The sequence below is a fragment of the Humulus lupulus genome, chromosome 8 (genome assembly GCF_963169125.1).
Source record: "Humulus lupulus chromosome 8, drHumLupu1.1, whole genome shotgun sequence".
NCBI lineage: Eukaryota > Viridiplantae > Streptophyta > Magnoliopsida > Rosales > Cannabaceae > Humulus > Humulus lupulus.
In genome coordinates this window covers 38,261,289-38,276,538 of record NC_084800.1, presented here as the reverse complement: position 1 = coordinate 38,276,538, position 15,250 = coordinate 38,261,289, and the positions used below count along the sequence as shown (strand labels likewise).

Sequence of the window (15,250 nt, the reverse complement as noted above, 5' to 3'; positions counted from 1 at the left end):
GACTGATCGGCTAGACAAATTGACTTGTGAGAACGAGGGGTTGTGTAATGTCCTGGTTACCCCAGAACAGTTGCGGTGAATGGTGGACCGGAAATTTGACCCGCTACCCGAGTCCTTTGGTAAAAAACGTGCTCTAAGTGTAATTATCAGGTTAAGGTGGAAAAACTAATAAAAAGGAAATGGATGTTTTCATTACAAACCGCTCTGCAGAGCTAATCAAAACATTTACAAGTTGTTCTCATTACAAAATGGTCATTACAGTTTTAGATTTACAATCCCGCTGACCTAAGCGGCAAAAATAGGGTAAACCCCCTAGTTCCTCTGAGAACGCCTTGGCCGTGGTGGTTAAGCGGCCACATATGTACACATCACCACCTAAGCTCTCCTCTTAAGGCTGGGTGAGCTTTTCTTTCCCTTTACCTACACCACATAGCACCCATGAGACAAGGCCCAGCAAGAAAACACCATAAAGCATGATATAATAACAACAATGATCATAATAATCATTTAGGACCATCATTCCAAACAAATAGGTGACCATCACAAGAGTCACTAATATGGGGACAACACCCTTTAGCCATGTGACGATAGGATCACCAGGCTTAACTGATAAGAGAACCTTTCATAAGTTTCAACAGGATGGTGTATGGTGAATAGCCACCAACATAACCTTCCTCATGACCATAGAGTCATAACCTTGGAACATCGTTCCCTAGCCATGTGACAAACAGTCATCGGGGCCATATGCCCTGGCTCTGAATAACTGGTCTTAGACTAGACAAGCGCTTATAAGTTCATCGACCTTAGGGTTGGTCTAGCGTTAATACCCCATATGAGTCATTCTTGCTGATATCGATTAGATCTAATCTTCATTTGGCTCGACGTTCATGACGCTATGCCATTTCTGACTCTTTAGGTCAGTGGCCCTAACTAATCAGTACATATACAAATATTCAGCATTCGCTAGCATTTCATAGGTAATCCATGTCCACATTTATCAATCAACATGCCTTAATAATAAGGCTATTTAGGTTTTTTACCCCCCGAACTATTACATATGCATTATCGTGCCCCCCGAATTTTTCAGCCCGTTAAAAAATCCCCCCGATCTATTCACAGTCATGTAAATTAGGACTTCCGTCCAATTCTGTTCATTTTTTGTAACGTTGGGATGATGTGGCCTTTTTTTTACATATTTGGGATGACACATGGGACTTATAACCAGCTGACATGGAAGTTTAATTTTAACCCAAATAAGAATAATTTGTTATAAACTGAATTTTTTACAACAAACTTAGAACCCTAGTTTCAATTGCTGCCTATTTCTCCATGGATGGTGGTCAAAGGTTTGAAGAAGAATGGAGTAAACCCAATTGTGATTGTGGGTTTCAGTGTGTACTAGGCACTACTTGGACATTGAACAATTCTACTAGAAGGTTCTATGGCTGCCCAAGATACAAGGTTTGTAAATTTATTGGTTTCCTTTGATTTGGATTATTGGTTTTGATTTTTGTTTTTATTTAAGAGGAATGAGGTTGATGGGTGTGGATTTATCAGATGGGTGGACCCTCCATCATTCCCTGTACATGGTGAAAGTTTTAAGGAGGAAATAGGAGGGTTTTTGAAAAGGTTAGAGAAGATGGAAGATAATGTTAAGCAACTACAGATTATGGCTGAAAAAAGAGAAGAAGAACTTGGTTCAATATTGAAGATGTTAAGAGATTTGAAATCTGGTGTTTGTTTTTGTGTTGGAATATTTTCGTGTGTTTTGTATATCTTAAAGTAAAACAAATGGAACATCTTGTTGAATCTTGTTGAATCCTGTTGAATCAAGATGTATTGGTCATATAGAATTAATGAATTAAACTGTGATGTGTTGTTTGAATTATATAGTTTTTTTTTTTTGGTAAATCAGAGAATAGTATATTAAACCAAAAAATTTACATCCTACAGCACCATAAAAGGCCTGAATTCTTTACTTTTCTAATTACACATGATCAATCCAAGACTTATCTCTAAGTGCTAGTTCCCTGTACCTAATTCCAGTAAACCTATATTTGACCATATTCTTTGTAGTCTGTACAATTGAACCTGTTTGTTTACATCTAAATCGGCACAAAACTTCATTTCTGTTGAGCCAATGTTAATAGCATAAAGCAGCCAATGTGACAGTAAGCCATGAATCGAGATTTTAAGCCAATCTGTTGATAGCATAGAGCAGCCAATCTGTTGAGCCAAAGTTGATAGCATAAAGCAGCCAATCTGTTGAGCCACATTTTAAGTCTACTATGCTTGCTGTGTCTTATATTACTTAGTAAGCCATGAATCGAGATAGCTGGTGTCTTCCACTGTAACCATGTCTTAACTTCTTGTAAAACTCAGCTGCTATACAAGCATTCAAAGAACAGATGCTGAATATTTTCTAAACCAGATCGACAAACAGCACAATCTGTCTCTTGACAGATGTGAAATCTATGAAGCCTCTCTCTAACAGGCAATCGCCCCACCATGATTAGCCAAACCAGAAATCTATGCCTTGGTATATTCAGTTTGTCCCACACCAGATGTAATGCCCCGGATTCCCTATTATGGTTAATGGCTGGATTAGTAGGCCGGGAGGGCCATAACTGTTTAATTATGCCATTAAATGTGTTTATGCATGTTTATGAGAATTATATTATAATATGATGTTAAATGCGTGCATGTGAGTCCACATTTGTTTACAGGGGGTATTTTGGTAATTTGGCCCGTTGAGGGTATGATTGTATATTTGTATGTGCGTTAATGATATATTGTGAGACCACATTATAATGTGGATTGGTTCGAGTATTTCGACATGAGACGATCTTTAAACATGATTTATCGGTTTGGTCATAACAGGTTTGAGCTCGGGGCTCGGGGTGTTATTAATGATTATAGCGTTACTGGGGATTTTAGGGTAACGGGATGTGAATTGTTGATGTTTGTGGATTTTGAGATTAGCGGGAATTGGGAAGCGTTAATTATAATTAACGGGTTTAGTGGAATGTACCAATTTTGCCCTTGAGTTGGTTTAAAAGGCTTAGGATGACACAAGGGTATTTTGGTCTTTTTGGGAGGATATATGTGACTTAAGTGGCTTAGAAAGCTGTAGAATAAACAAAGCAAAAACAGGGGTTTGCTTCCTCCATTCCCGTACATCATCTTCTTCACTTCTCCTTTGTGAGTTTTGAGTTCTTGGTGGGAAATCAAGCTAGGGAAACTTAAGGGCTGGATTGGAGACTTGATTTAGCTTGTGAGGAAGGTCCAAAACCGGTTTCAAGGTGAGTTTTAGCTTTTGGTTTCAGCTAGTACTTTGTTTTCGTTTTAGTTTTTACTTCATGGATTTTGATGTGGGAAGTGAGAATCAAAGGGGGTTTTGGTGTTAGTTTGATTGGGGTTTGATGTGAGTGAGCTAAGGGAGTTGTTTGGGGGGGGGGGGGGGGGGGGTTTAATTGTGTGTTAGGAAGAGGTTTTATGAGGGTTTAAAGAACTGGTTTGAGAGGGAATCGTATAGGGGAAAAATCTGGTTCGCGCGTGTCTTTGTTGCTGAACTGGGCTGGGCGCCGCGGCCCTTAGCGTCTGGCAGGTGGGGAGCCTCCCTGTTTGGGGGCGTGCCACGCCGCAATAGAGGGGGGCCGCGGCCCTTAAGGCCAATTTTAATAAAATGTGGTTTTTAGCTCGGTGATTCAAACCATAGGCCTCGGGGTTGGATCTAGTACCCAGTTGGGTAGTGTTTGAGGTCTCGGGGGCTGGGTTTTGGTTTGGGAACCCTCGGTTATCATTTTTATTGATAAATTCTATAATTTGGTTATGACCAGGTGACCGTCAAGGATTTTAAAAGTTGATCGTTCTCAGGGGTCGTTCATATAATATTCTCACTCGAACCAGAGGTAAGAAAACAGTGTATGAATACAGTTGCACCCTGTATAGGTATATGACATGCATGGTTTGATATTGAGGCATGTTGGTTGATTTATGTGGGCATGGATTGCATGTTAAATGCTAGTGAACGCTGATTACCTGTTTGAGACACTGACTAGTCAGGGACCGACTCTAAAGTCGATGATCACGCATTGAACGGCTCTATGGCATTAATGCGGGACCGACCCTAAGGTCGAAGAAATTATAAGCGCTTGCCTGGTCTACGACCAGATGACTATAGCCAAGGTATAAGACCCCGGTGACCGTTTGTCACGTGGCTAAGGGACGTTGTCCATAGTTTCGACTCTAGAGTCGTGAGGAAGGTTATGTTGGTGACCAGTCACCATGCACCTGTCCTGAACAAGCTTATGAAGGAAATCACCTATCAGTTAAGCCCTGGTGACCCTATCGTCACATGGCTAGAGGGAGCGATGCTCATTACTGTGACTTTTGGCTATTGTCACCTATTTGTTGGACTCATAGTCCTGAATGGTTATTATGATAATTGTTGATATTATATCAAGCTTTATTGTGTTTTCTTGCTGGGCCTTGGCTCATGGGTGCTATGTGGTGCAGGTAAAGGGAAGGAAAAACTTGGCCAGCCTTGAGTGGAGAGCTTGGGCGATGTGATGTACATACATGGCCGCTTGACTGCCACGGTTAAGGAGTTCTCAGAGGGACTAGGGGTTTACCCTATTTTTTCCGCTTAGGCCGGCGAGGATTGTATATTTGGAACTGTAGCAACTCTTTTGTAATACAAACTACTTGAAAACATTTTAAAAGGCTCATGAGCAGTTTATTTACTTAATGAAATGTACCCTTTCCTTTTTATTGGTTTTTCACCTTAACTTGTTAATGGTACCTAGATCACGTTTTTAACCAAAGGACTCGGGTAGCGAGTCAAATTTTCTGTTCACTGTTCACCGTAATTGTTCTGGGGTAACCAGGGCGTTACACCAGATGATGTCAAGTAACTGCATTCTGTATTGGACATAACAGCAAATAACCTTGTTCAATCTGGTATTTCTCAGACACAAATTTCTGAGTGTCCAAAGTCTGTTCGAGTCTATTTTTAACTTTGACAATTTGTTTCCGAATTATATAGTTTTTACAATATATCTGGAGTAACATAAGAAGAATTCAACACAATAAAGCTATCTCAGATCTAATATTTTCATTGAATACTTATCATGCTTACAATCTAAGTGTAGATAAATAAAAAGGCAATTGTTCTTGCTGCAAATGTCTCAAAATAACTGACAAAAATTACATTTGACTATGTTGAGATGTTATACAGTACACTGACTTATCAAAATGATATTCCTTGTCTGACTTATCAAAATGTCATTTGCTATACAACCACATCCAAAATGAGTCCAAGCATCCCATGTCCAAAAAAAGGGTCTTCTGTCATGTTTAGTCTCCTCGTCCTGCAAGTCTAGTACTCCTTCTTTGCGCCAGTTCCTTATACCTTGGACTTTTATGCTGCAGTGGTTTAAACAACATGATTATCCATAGGTTTAAGCAGAATATATGAACAACACTAACTATCCAGCCCTATAACCACCTGCCCCACTTTATTTCAGTAGTAAACTGAGTAAAATATAGCAATATGGATCTTTATTTCAGTAGCACAGACCAACAAAATATAACAACATTGATTTTAGATTGGAATACCTGTGGTGGATTTGTGACTTCTGAAGTAGCCTGTTGTGAAGAAGAGCTCACAGAACCATGAGGTAAAGGATCACTATTCCTCCCATCAGTAGAAGGATCTTGTGGAGGAGCTTTGTTTGCCTAGGGAAGCATATTCAACCAAGTTATTAACCATTAAAAATAGAAAAACATACCCAACATCAAAATTAAAATGGCAATGTCTACATATCGATTTTTTGTTGTTTCCTGAACATGAATAGAAGTTGTGTCCCTTTGCACCACAACTAGAACATCTAATGCTAATGTATCTTCTTTTCAACTTCTTTTCGGTAGTTACTTCATCAAGTTGCAAAGTCCTGCTCTTCTTTGGCCTACCAGGCTGTTTTTTGTTAATTGGGCCAACCATTCCAAGCTTTCCACTTATAGGCCACTCATCTTGATTCCTAATTGGAAAAATCTGCACTGAGTAAGCCTTCATGTAGTACTCTTTGGTATACCATTTGCTGACATAGAGATCTTGATCTTGCCTTCTTTGCCAAATCGCAGCCACCGCATGACTACAAGGAATGCCAGTCAATTCCCATCTTCTGCACGAACATACCCATGCTTTCAAATCAACTGAGTACATTCCCCCATACATGTTATGGACCTGGTAAATGTCATCTGAAGACTTTGTGGGTATGTGGGGTGAAGCCTTAACCTTGTTATTCTCAAGAATTGTGGCAATTTTTGGAGCAATGTTGGACTCCCATCTGACAACTGACTGTCTATTTTTGTTGATCCTTTGCATCAAATACATCAGAATACGCTCTAGCATAGAAAAAATGGGTCTATCTCTTGCTGCTAATATTGCCGGTGTCCCATTGAAACCCTCACACATGTTATTCAATAAAATGTCACACTTAGGATTAGTCCTAAAGTGTGACCTAGCCCAGTGTTTTGGTCCTGCAGCCATCAACCACTCATAAGCTGCTTCATTGACCATTCTAATCTCATTCATCACAACTTGAAACCTTCCAACAGTCACTTCTCTAGCAGCCTTCCATAATAAGGCTTATAGGATTTTATCCCTGAACACCTTAATGAAGTTCTTCTCCAAGTGTCGAGCACAATGTCGATGCTCGGCCTCAGGTATCCCTTCATCCCACATTCCCTTCAAAGCTTACTCCAAGCCTTTTTGCTTGTTTGTTATGAAGGTCCAGTGATTAGAGTTCTCAATTATCAAGTCAACTCTAAGTAGATTAAGAAACCCACTCCATGAATCCTTATTCTCTAATTCAACCACGGCAATGGCAATAGGATACATCTGGTTGTTTCCATCTATTCCAATTGTTGTCAAAAGTTGCCCAGGATGAACCCCTTTAATATGATCTCCATCTAAACCAATCACTGGTCTGCATCCTCCATTGAAACCTTCCCTCAACCCAGCAAAGCATAAATACATCCTCTTGAACCTTTGTTTTCCATTCTCACCTGGTTCAGTAAAAAATTCCACAGTTAAACCCTTATTGGTGTTTTTAATCTCCTCGGCATAGTCCCAAAGAGCATCATACTGCTCTTCATAGCTTCCTTCAATGGCTTTTGTTGCTAAAAGTCGAGCTCTGTATGCTTTGTCCCTTGTTATGTCTAGCACATGGTCTTTGTTAACTTTGTGCATGAAAGAGGAAACACCCAACTTCTCATTGATCTTGAACTCCTCTAAATACTTCTCACTCAACCATTTGGAAGTTGCGAATCGGTTAGTATTTGTCCTAGAACACCTGTGTTCATCATTCAATGTTTTGATGACAAAGGTAGGAGTGTCATCAATTTTCGAAGCAAAACATACCCAAGGACAGTTTACACCCTTACATTGTGCTCTATCCCTGTGCGGGTCATTCTTCTTAAAGAATATGTCCTTCCCGTTTTGTATTGAATACTCCTTTACTGCTTTCTTAAACACTGCACCAGATGGAAAGGATAATCCTAACTTGAATTTGGGTTTGGCCATGTCAATTGTAGTGTTAAACTCAGGCAACTCTGGCATCTTGACTTTTTTGGACCTCTTGTTTGGTTTGTGTGGCTCACTGTCCTCACCAACAGTTTCAGTAGTGTTCTCATCATCTGTGGAGCTATCATGTGCACCATATTCAATGTCAGAATCTTCTTGAAAAGTATCATTACCTACATCAATCTCTATAGGCCTTTTACCTTTCCTAATCAAATGTTTCTCAGCAATATCATTTACTTCCACTCCGTCATCCTCTTGTTCATATTCCGAGTCTGCCTCATATTCATCCTCATCATCACCACTGTCTTCACTAGTATCAACCCTTGCCTCACTTGTTCCTTGATCCAAACCAGCCCCTGCCTCACTTGTTCCATCAACAAAACCAGCCCCTCCCTCACTTGTTCCATGATCCAAACCAGCCCCTCCCTCAGAAGTTTCATGAACTAAACCAACCCCTCCCTCACTTGTTTCATGAACCACAGTAGAACCATCCAAAGCAGGCCTTGTAATCTCAGTTTCTATGACATTTTCCTCACATATAGCAGGCCCAAATACTTGATCCTGCCCAACTACACTACCCAAAGCAGGCCCAGATTCATTAGTATTTAAACTCACCCCACCTACTTGGTTCGGCCCAACTACACTTGAAGCTTGACTTTCATTGAAGACATGTTCACAGAAAAAACAATCAAGGACTCGATTATTCCTCACAGATGCCCCAACTTTCTCAAGCAAAGTATTGTCATTGGTTACACATTGCAAAGTCACACAATCTTCCCACTTAAAATAATAACTAATAGAAGAAGGATCCGAGTACCCCAAGTCTTTTGCTATTCCATGCAATTCAAATATGCTCATATTATCCACATCTTGATAATGAACATTGGTAACAATCCCACCAAAGTAACTAGGACTGTTACCTATCATTTTTAATTGTCCCTTATGATGCACTTTCAGAGTGAAGATACTAGATGTTGGTTCTGCAAAAAAAGAAAAAAAATAGCATATATTACTTATTCAAAGCCAAAACAATGGGTGGTCCCAACACACACACACAAATTTAGGATCCATTAATTTATTGAATGGAATCTAGTCAAAGTAAAACACAACATACACAAACCAATACATCACAGATGCCACAGACCCCACAAAGACCAAATAAACCAATACATAACAGATGCCACAGACCCCACAAAGACCAAATACCTATACCCACCAGTTAGTTCAAAAGTTAAAATGCCCACCCACCATAAAGCATTCAAACACTCCTTATCTTTTTTCAATGCTTTGTCTATTAGGTTCCCCATATTCCGAGCAGCTGTATAAAATCCTAACCAAAAACCCACAGAAACAAGAAGAAAAAAAACCTTACCATAAAATGGAACCTCATTCACACTTTCATGGGGTTTTGGGTATCCTTTCCTCTTTGCTAAAGATTTACGATTCCTCCCCATGTTTCTCCACCACACGATCAGTCAGGCGTGGTTGTAGCAAACTCAGTCAGGCGTGGTTGTAGCAAACTCAGTCAGGCGTGGTTTGCTCGACGTTTAGCTCGTTTGGGTTGTAGCAAACTCAGGCGGAACTCAGGCGTGGTTTGCTCAACGTTTAGCTTGTTTGGCTTGTAGCAAACTCAGGCGGAAATCACCAATATCACCTCCCTAAACTAATGGTTCAAATCTGAAAGTAATCCCTAAAATCCCAATTGACTTGACCCCTGGTTGAAATTTTATTTACTTTCTTGTCTATTTTCATAATACATTTGGGTTAAAATTAAACTTCCATGTTAGCGGGTTATAAGTCCCACGTGTCATCCCAAATATGTAAAAAAAAGGCCACATCATCCCAACGTTACAAAAAATGAACGGAATTGGACGGAAGTCCTAATTTACATGACTGTAAATAGATCGGGGGGATTTTTTAACGGGCTGAAAAATTCGAGGGGCACGATAATGCATATGTAATAGTTCGGGGGGGTAAAAAACCTAAATAGCCTAATAATAATCACGCATGTCATATATACACAGGGTGCAGTTTTCTTACCTCCTGTTCGAGCGAGAATTAATAGTAAGAACGACTCTTGAGAACGATCAACCTTTTGGTCCTTTAGTGGTTACCTGGTCATAACCAATTATGGGATTCCATCAATAAAATTAATAATAAAATGTTCCCAAACCAAAACCTAGCCTCCGAGACATCAAACACTACTAAACCAGGTAGTAGGATCGACCCCGAGGCCTAAGGCTTGCATCCCCGAGCCAAAAAGCCATTTCTGGCCAAAAAGCCACTAAGGGCCGCGGCCCTCCCTGGCCATGCCACGGCTCGCCCCTCAAACAGAGGCACCCAAACCTAGCATCCATCAAGGGTCGCGGCCCAACCTCCAGTTCAGCCATAACCCCTGTTTTTCTTCCCTTGCGATTTCTCTTGGAACCAACCATTCAAACAAAGTTTAAACACCACTCAAACCTCCAATACAACCCCTAAACTTGACCTATATCACTCCCTCATCAAAACCCAAGATAAACCCCAATCAAAACTTCCATCAATTCCAACAGTCCACCATAAAAACACCAGCTGAAAACTAACACCAAAACAGAGTATACCAGTAAACCAATGGCTGGAATCTTACCTCAAACTCAGGTTGTGATGCTCTTAAATGGTGGAACACTCTCCCAAACTCCCAAGGTCTACTTCTCAAGCTTGAATCCTCAACAAGATCACCAAAACTCACAAAGAAAATGGAAGAAGGAGAAGGTACGGGAAGCTCAAGAACATGCTCTGTTTCTCTCATCAACTTACAGCATAAATGAGTTTATATCTATCCTAGGGGTAAAAGACCATTATACCCCTAGGCCATTTAAGGGTTTCTAAAGGCTCCCAAGGGCATATTTGTCCTTTCCAACCTATCTCGTTAATCATAATTAATGCTCTCCAATTCCCGTTATTCTCAATAATCTCAAATGCCAATAGTTCATATCCCGTTACCCTCTAATGCCCGGTAACGCTCTAATCATTAAAATCACCCCGAGACTCCTCTCGAGCCTCGAACTTAAACATGTCATGACCAGACCGCTAATTAATAATCCAAGATCGTCTCATGTCGAATAGCTCGAACAATCCCACATTATAATGTGGTCTCAACATACATCAATGACATGCATACAAGTATACAATTATACCCTCAACGGGCCAAATTACCATCACACCCCTGTAATTAAACATGTGGACCCACATGCATGCATTTAACATCATATTATAATATAATTCACATATACATGCATAATATCATTTAATGGCTTAATTAAACAAGTATGGCTCTCCCGGCTACTAATCCCGCCATTAAACCACATCGGAGAATTCGGGGCATTACAACTATCCCCTCCTTACAGAAATTTCGTCCTCGAAATTTACCTGAATAGCTTGGGATACTGACTTTGCATGTCTGACTCCAGCTCCCAGGTCGCTTCCTCGACCTTGTTGTTCCTCCACAATAACTAAACCAAAGGTATCGTCTTGTTTCTGAGGACCTTATCTTTTCTGTCAAGTATCTGGACAGGCTGTTCTCATAGGAGAGATTTGCCTCAAGCTCCAGATCTTCGTAGCTCAAAATATGATTAACATCAGGCACATACCTCCGAAGAGCTGAAACATGAAATACATTGTGCACGGAAGACAACGCCGAAGGCAAAGCCAACCTGTAAGCCACCTGACCAATCCTCTACAGGATCTCAAATGGACCTATGTTGCGAATTTTATTGCTATGCAAGTGCACACAGTCGCAATTTGTAATAATTTGGTAAAGAAACCAAGTATCGTCCTCAATGACTGAATTCTCAATTACCAGTCGATTAACTTCTCTTTTCTATTTGATCGATTAAAATTCTTGATTTTTGTCAACACAGCAAAAGAAACTATAATATTCAGAAACAATAATTGAAAATTAAATAAAATAACACTATTAGTAAAACCTTTGATTTAAACACTGAAGAAATAATTAGGATGTTTAATCTCATCAACTATCCTCCCTATCATTCCCTAATGCAAGTACTAAGTTCCTCTTCTTTCTGCCTAATTCAATTAACAAGTTGATACAGCAGCCTATAATCATACTATGAATTATAGACTCAACCTCGATGACAATTTCCTATATTTCTATGGTAAATTGAACCACCAAGATAGCATTAATCTCGACAACTTAATACACAGTTACACAATTAAAATGGATACCTTCGTTCCAAATTACAATTATGTCCAATATAACCACAGCAGTTTCAAACCTCACTTCTCAGATTTTGATTTAAAAACATATATAAAATGATTATAGATGGCCAATCAATAATCAATCATTAAGCACAGGCTATATGGAATTGAAGAAGATTGAAGAAGAAGAACATTGAAATTGCATTAGTTCATAATAGGGATTCAAGTGATTCAATTAAAAATCCTAAACAGAAAATTAGTTCATAATCACAATATTAATCACAACAAAAATTAAAGATAACATCAGAAAGTAGAAGAAAAACATGTATGTTGAATACTCCAAGCCTTCAAGCCCAAATTCCCTCAAATCCGTACATCCTCTTTCTTCTCTCTTTTTCGCCTTATAAAAACCTAGGCTTTAATTTTTAAAAGAGGCGGGCCGCGGCATTACATGCACCATGCCGCGGCCCGTGTCTAAAATTCTGGGTATTTTGTTCTCTCCATGCCGCGGCCCTTGTCAGCCATGCCGCGGCCCGTGTGTAAGATTTCTGGGTTGAGGCCTATCCATGCCGCGACCCTCTCTAGCCATGCCGCAGCTCGTGTTTCCCCTTCAAAACAGTGGTTCTGTTTCACCAGCTAGTCGCGGCACCACTTTGTCCATGCCGTGGCTCTTAAGGGATTTCTCAATTTTTCAAGATTTTATCCCAAAAATTCATCAACACTTCCAAATCATGTTGAGATACATCCTTTCTTGAAATATGTTGAAAAACTTGGATATTTCTTCCCTTTTTTTGACATTTTCCTCCAAGTACTCGATTCTTCCTGATATTAACAAAGACAACCAAACAAAGCATAAAACCGCACTAAATGAAAGAAAAATGAGATGAAAGGCTACTTAAAATATCACCTAAACATGACAAAAACTAGACTCAACAACCTACATATCTGGGACTCAGCTTGCCTTTCTTCCCAAACCTTCTCACCCCTTTCCATGGCGAGACTCTAAGGAAGACATAGTCTCCTACCTGGAACTCCACGTTCCTGCGTTTGGGATCTGCATAGCTCTTCTGTCTACTCTGAGAAGTAAGCATTCTAGCTCTAATCTTCTCTATAGCCTCATTGGTCCTTTAAACTGCCTTAGGACCTAAGTATCTCCTTTCACCTGTCTCATCCCAATGAATGGGAGACCTACATTTCCTACCATACAACATCTCATAAGGTGCAACCCCAATGGTAGACTGATAACTGTTGTTGTAGGAGAACTCTATTGTAATGCCCCAGATTCCCTATTATGGTTAATGGCTGGATTAGTAGGCCGGGAGGGCCATAACTGTTTAATTATGCCATTAAATGTGTTTATGCATGTTTATGAGAATTATATTATGATATGATGTTAGATGCATGCATGTGAGTCCACATTTGTTTACAGGGGTATTTTGGTAATTTGGCCCGTTGAGGGTATAATTGAATATTTGTTTGCGTGTTAATGATATATTGTGAGACCACATTATAATGTGGATTGGTTCGAGTATTTCGACATGAGACGATCTTTAAACATGATTTATCGGTTTGGTCATAACAGGTTTGAACTCGGGGCTCGGGGTGAGTCTCGGGGTGTTATTAATGATTATAGCGTTACCGGAGATTTTAGGGTAACGGGTTATGAATTGTTGATGTTTGAGGATATTGAGATTAGCGGGGATTGGGAAGCGTTAATTATAATTAACGGGTTTAGCAGAATGTACCAATTTTGCCCTTGAGTTGGTTTAAAAGGCTTAGGATGACACAAGGTTATTTTGGTATTTTTGGGAGGATATATGTGACTTAAGTGGCTTAGAAAGCTGTAGAACAAACAGAGCAAAAACAGGGGTTTGCCTCCTTCTCTTCCCGTACCTTCTACTTGCTTCATCCTCTTCATTTCTCCTTTGAGGTTTTGAGCTCTAGGTGTGGATTCAAGCTAGGGAAAACTTAAAGGCTGGGTTGGGGACTTGGTTCAGCTTGTAAGGGAGGTTCAAAACAGATTTCAAGGAGAGTTTTGGCCATTTTGCACACCTGGTGCTCTGTTTTCGTTTAAGATTTTAGTTCATGGTTTTTGATGTGGGGAGTGAGGATTAAAGGGAATTTTTATGTTGTTTTGATTGGGGTTTGATGAGGGTGAGCTATGGGTGTTATTTGGGGGTTTAATTGTGTGTTTGGAAGAGGTTTAGAGAGGGTTTGAAGGACTGGTTTGAGAGGAAAGAGCTCAAGGGAAAAAACTGGTTCGTGTGGCCGACTTAGCCATTCTGGGCTGAGCGTCGTGCGGCAGCAGGGGAGCGCCGCGGCCCTTGGCGTCTGGCAGATGGGGAGCCTCTCTGTTTGGAGGCGCGCCACGGCGCAACAGAGGGGGGCCGCGGCCCTTAAGGCCAATTTTGCTAAAATGGGATTTTTAGCTTAGGGATTCAAACCATAGGCCTCGGGGTTGGAGCTAGTACCCGGTTGGGTAGTATTTAATGTCTTGGGGGGCTGGGATTTGGTTTAGGAACCCTCGGTTATCATTTTTATTGATAAATTCTATAATTTGGTTATGACCAGGTGACCGTCAAGGATTTTAAAGGTTGATCGTTCTTAGGGGTTGTTCATATAAAAATCCTCACTCGAACCACAGGTAAGAAAACGGTGTATGATTACAGTTGCACCCTGTATAGGTATATGACATGCATGGTTTGATATTGAGGCATGTTGATTGATATATGTGGACATGGTTTGCATATTAAATGCTAGTGAATGCTGATTACCTGCTTGAGACACTGACTAGTCAGGGACCGACTCTAAAGTCGATGATCACGCATTGAATGGCTTTATGGCATTAACGCTGGACCGACCCTAAGGTTGAAGAACTTATAAGCGCTTGCCTGGTCTACGACCAGATGACTATAGCCAAGGTATATGACCCCGGTGACCGTTTGTCACGTGGCTAAGGGACGTTGTCCATAGTTTCGACCCTAGAGTCGTGAGGAAGGTTATGTTGGTGACCAATCACCATGCACCTGTCCTGAACAAGCTTATGAAAGGAATCACCTATCAGTTAAGCCCTGGTGACCCTATCTTCACATGGCTAGAGGGAGCGATGCTCATTATTGTGACTTTTGGCTATTGTCACCTATTTGTTGAACTGATAGTCCTGAATGGTTATTATGATCGTTGTTGATATTACATCATGTTTTATTACGTTTTCTTGCTGGGCCTTGGCTCATGGGTGCTATGTGGTGCATGTAAATGAGTGGAGAGCTTGGGCGATGTGATGTACATACAGGGCCGCTTGACTGCCACGATCAAGGAGTTCTCAGAGGGACTAGGGGTTTACCCTATTTTTGTCGCTTAGGCCGGCGGGGATTGTAAATTTGGAACTGTAGCTACTCTTTTGTATTACGAACTACTTGTAAACATTTTGAAAGGCTCATGAGCAGTTTATTTACTTAATGAAAT

General features: G+C 40.4%; 1 protein-coding gene across 1 annotated transcript; it reads left to right on the top strand.

The window, feature by feature from the left end:
* Nucleotides 1-1,329: 1,329 nt before the first annotated feature.
* Nucleotides 1,330-1,828, top strand: LOC133795277 (uncharacterized). Its single transcript, XM_062232732.1, has 2 exons — nt 1,330-1,461; nt 1,526-1,828. The coding sequence occupies exons 1-2, from the start codon at nt 1,330-1,332 to the stop codon at nt 1,784-1,786; spliced, it is 393 nt and encodes a 130-aa protein (XP_062088716.1). The 3' UTR covers nt 1,787-1,828.
* The last annotated feature ends 13,422 nt before the right edge of the window (nt 1,829-15,250 follow it).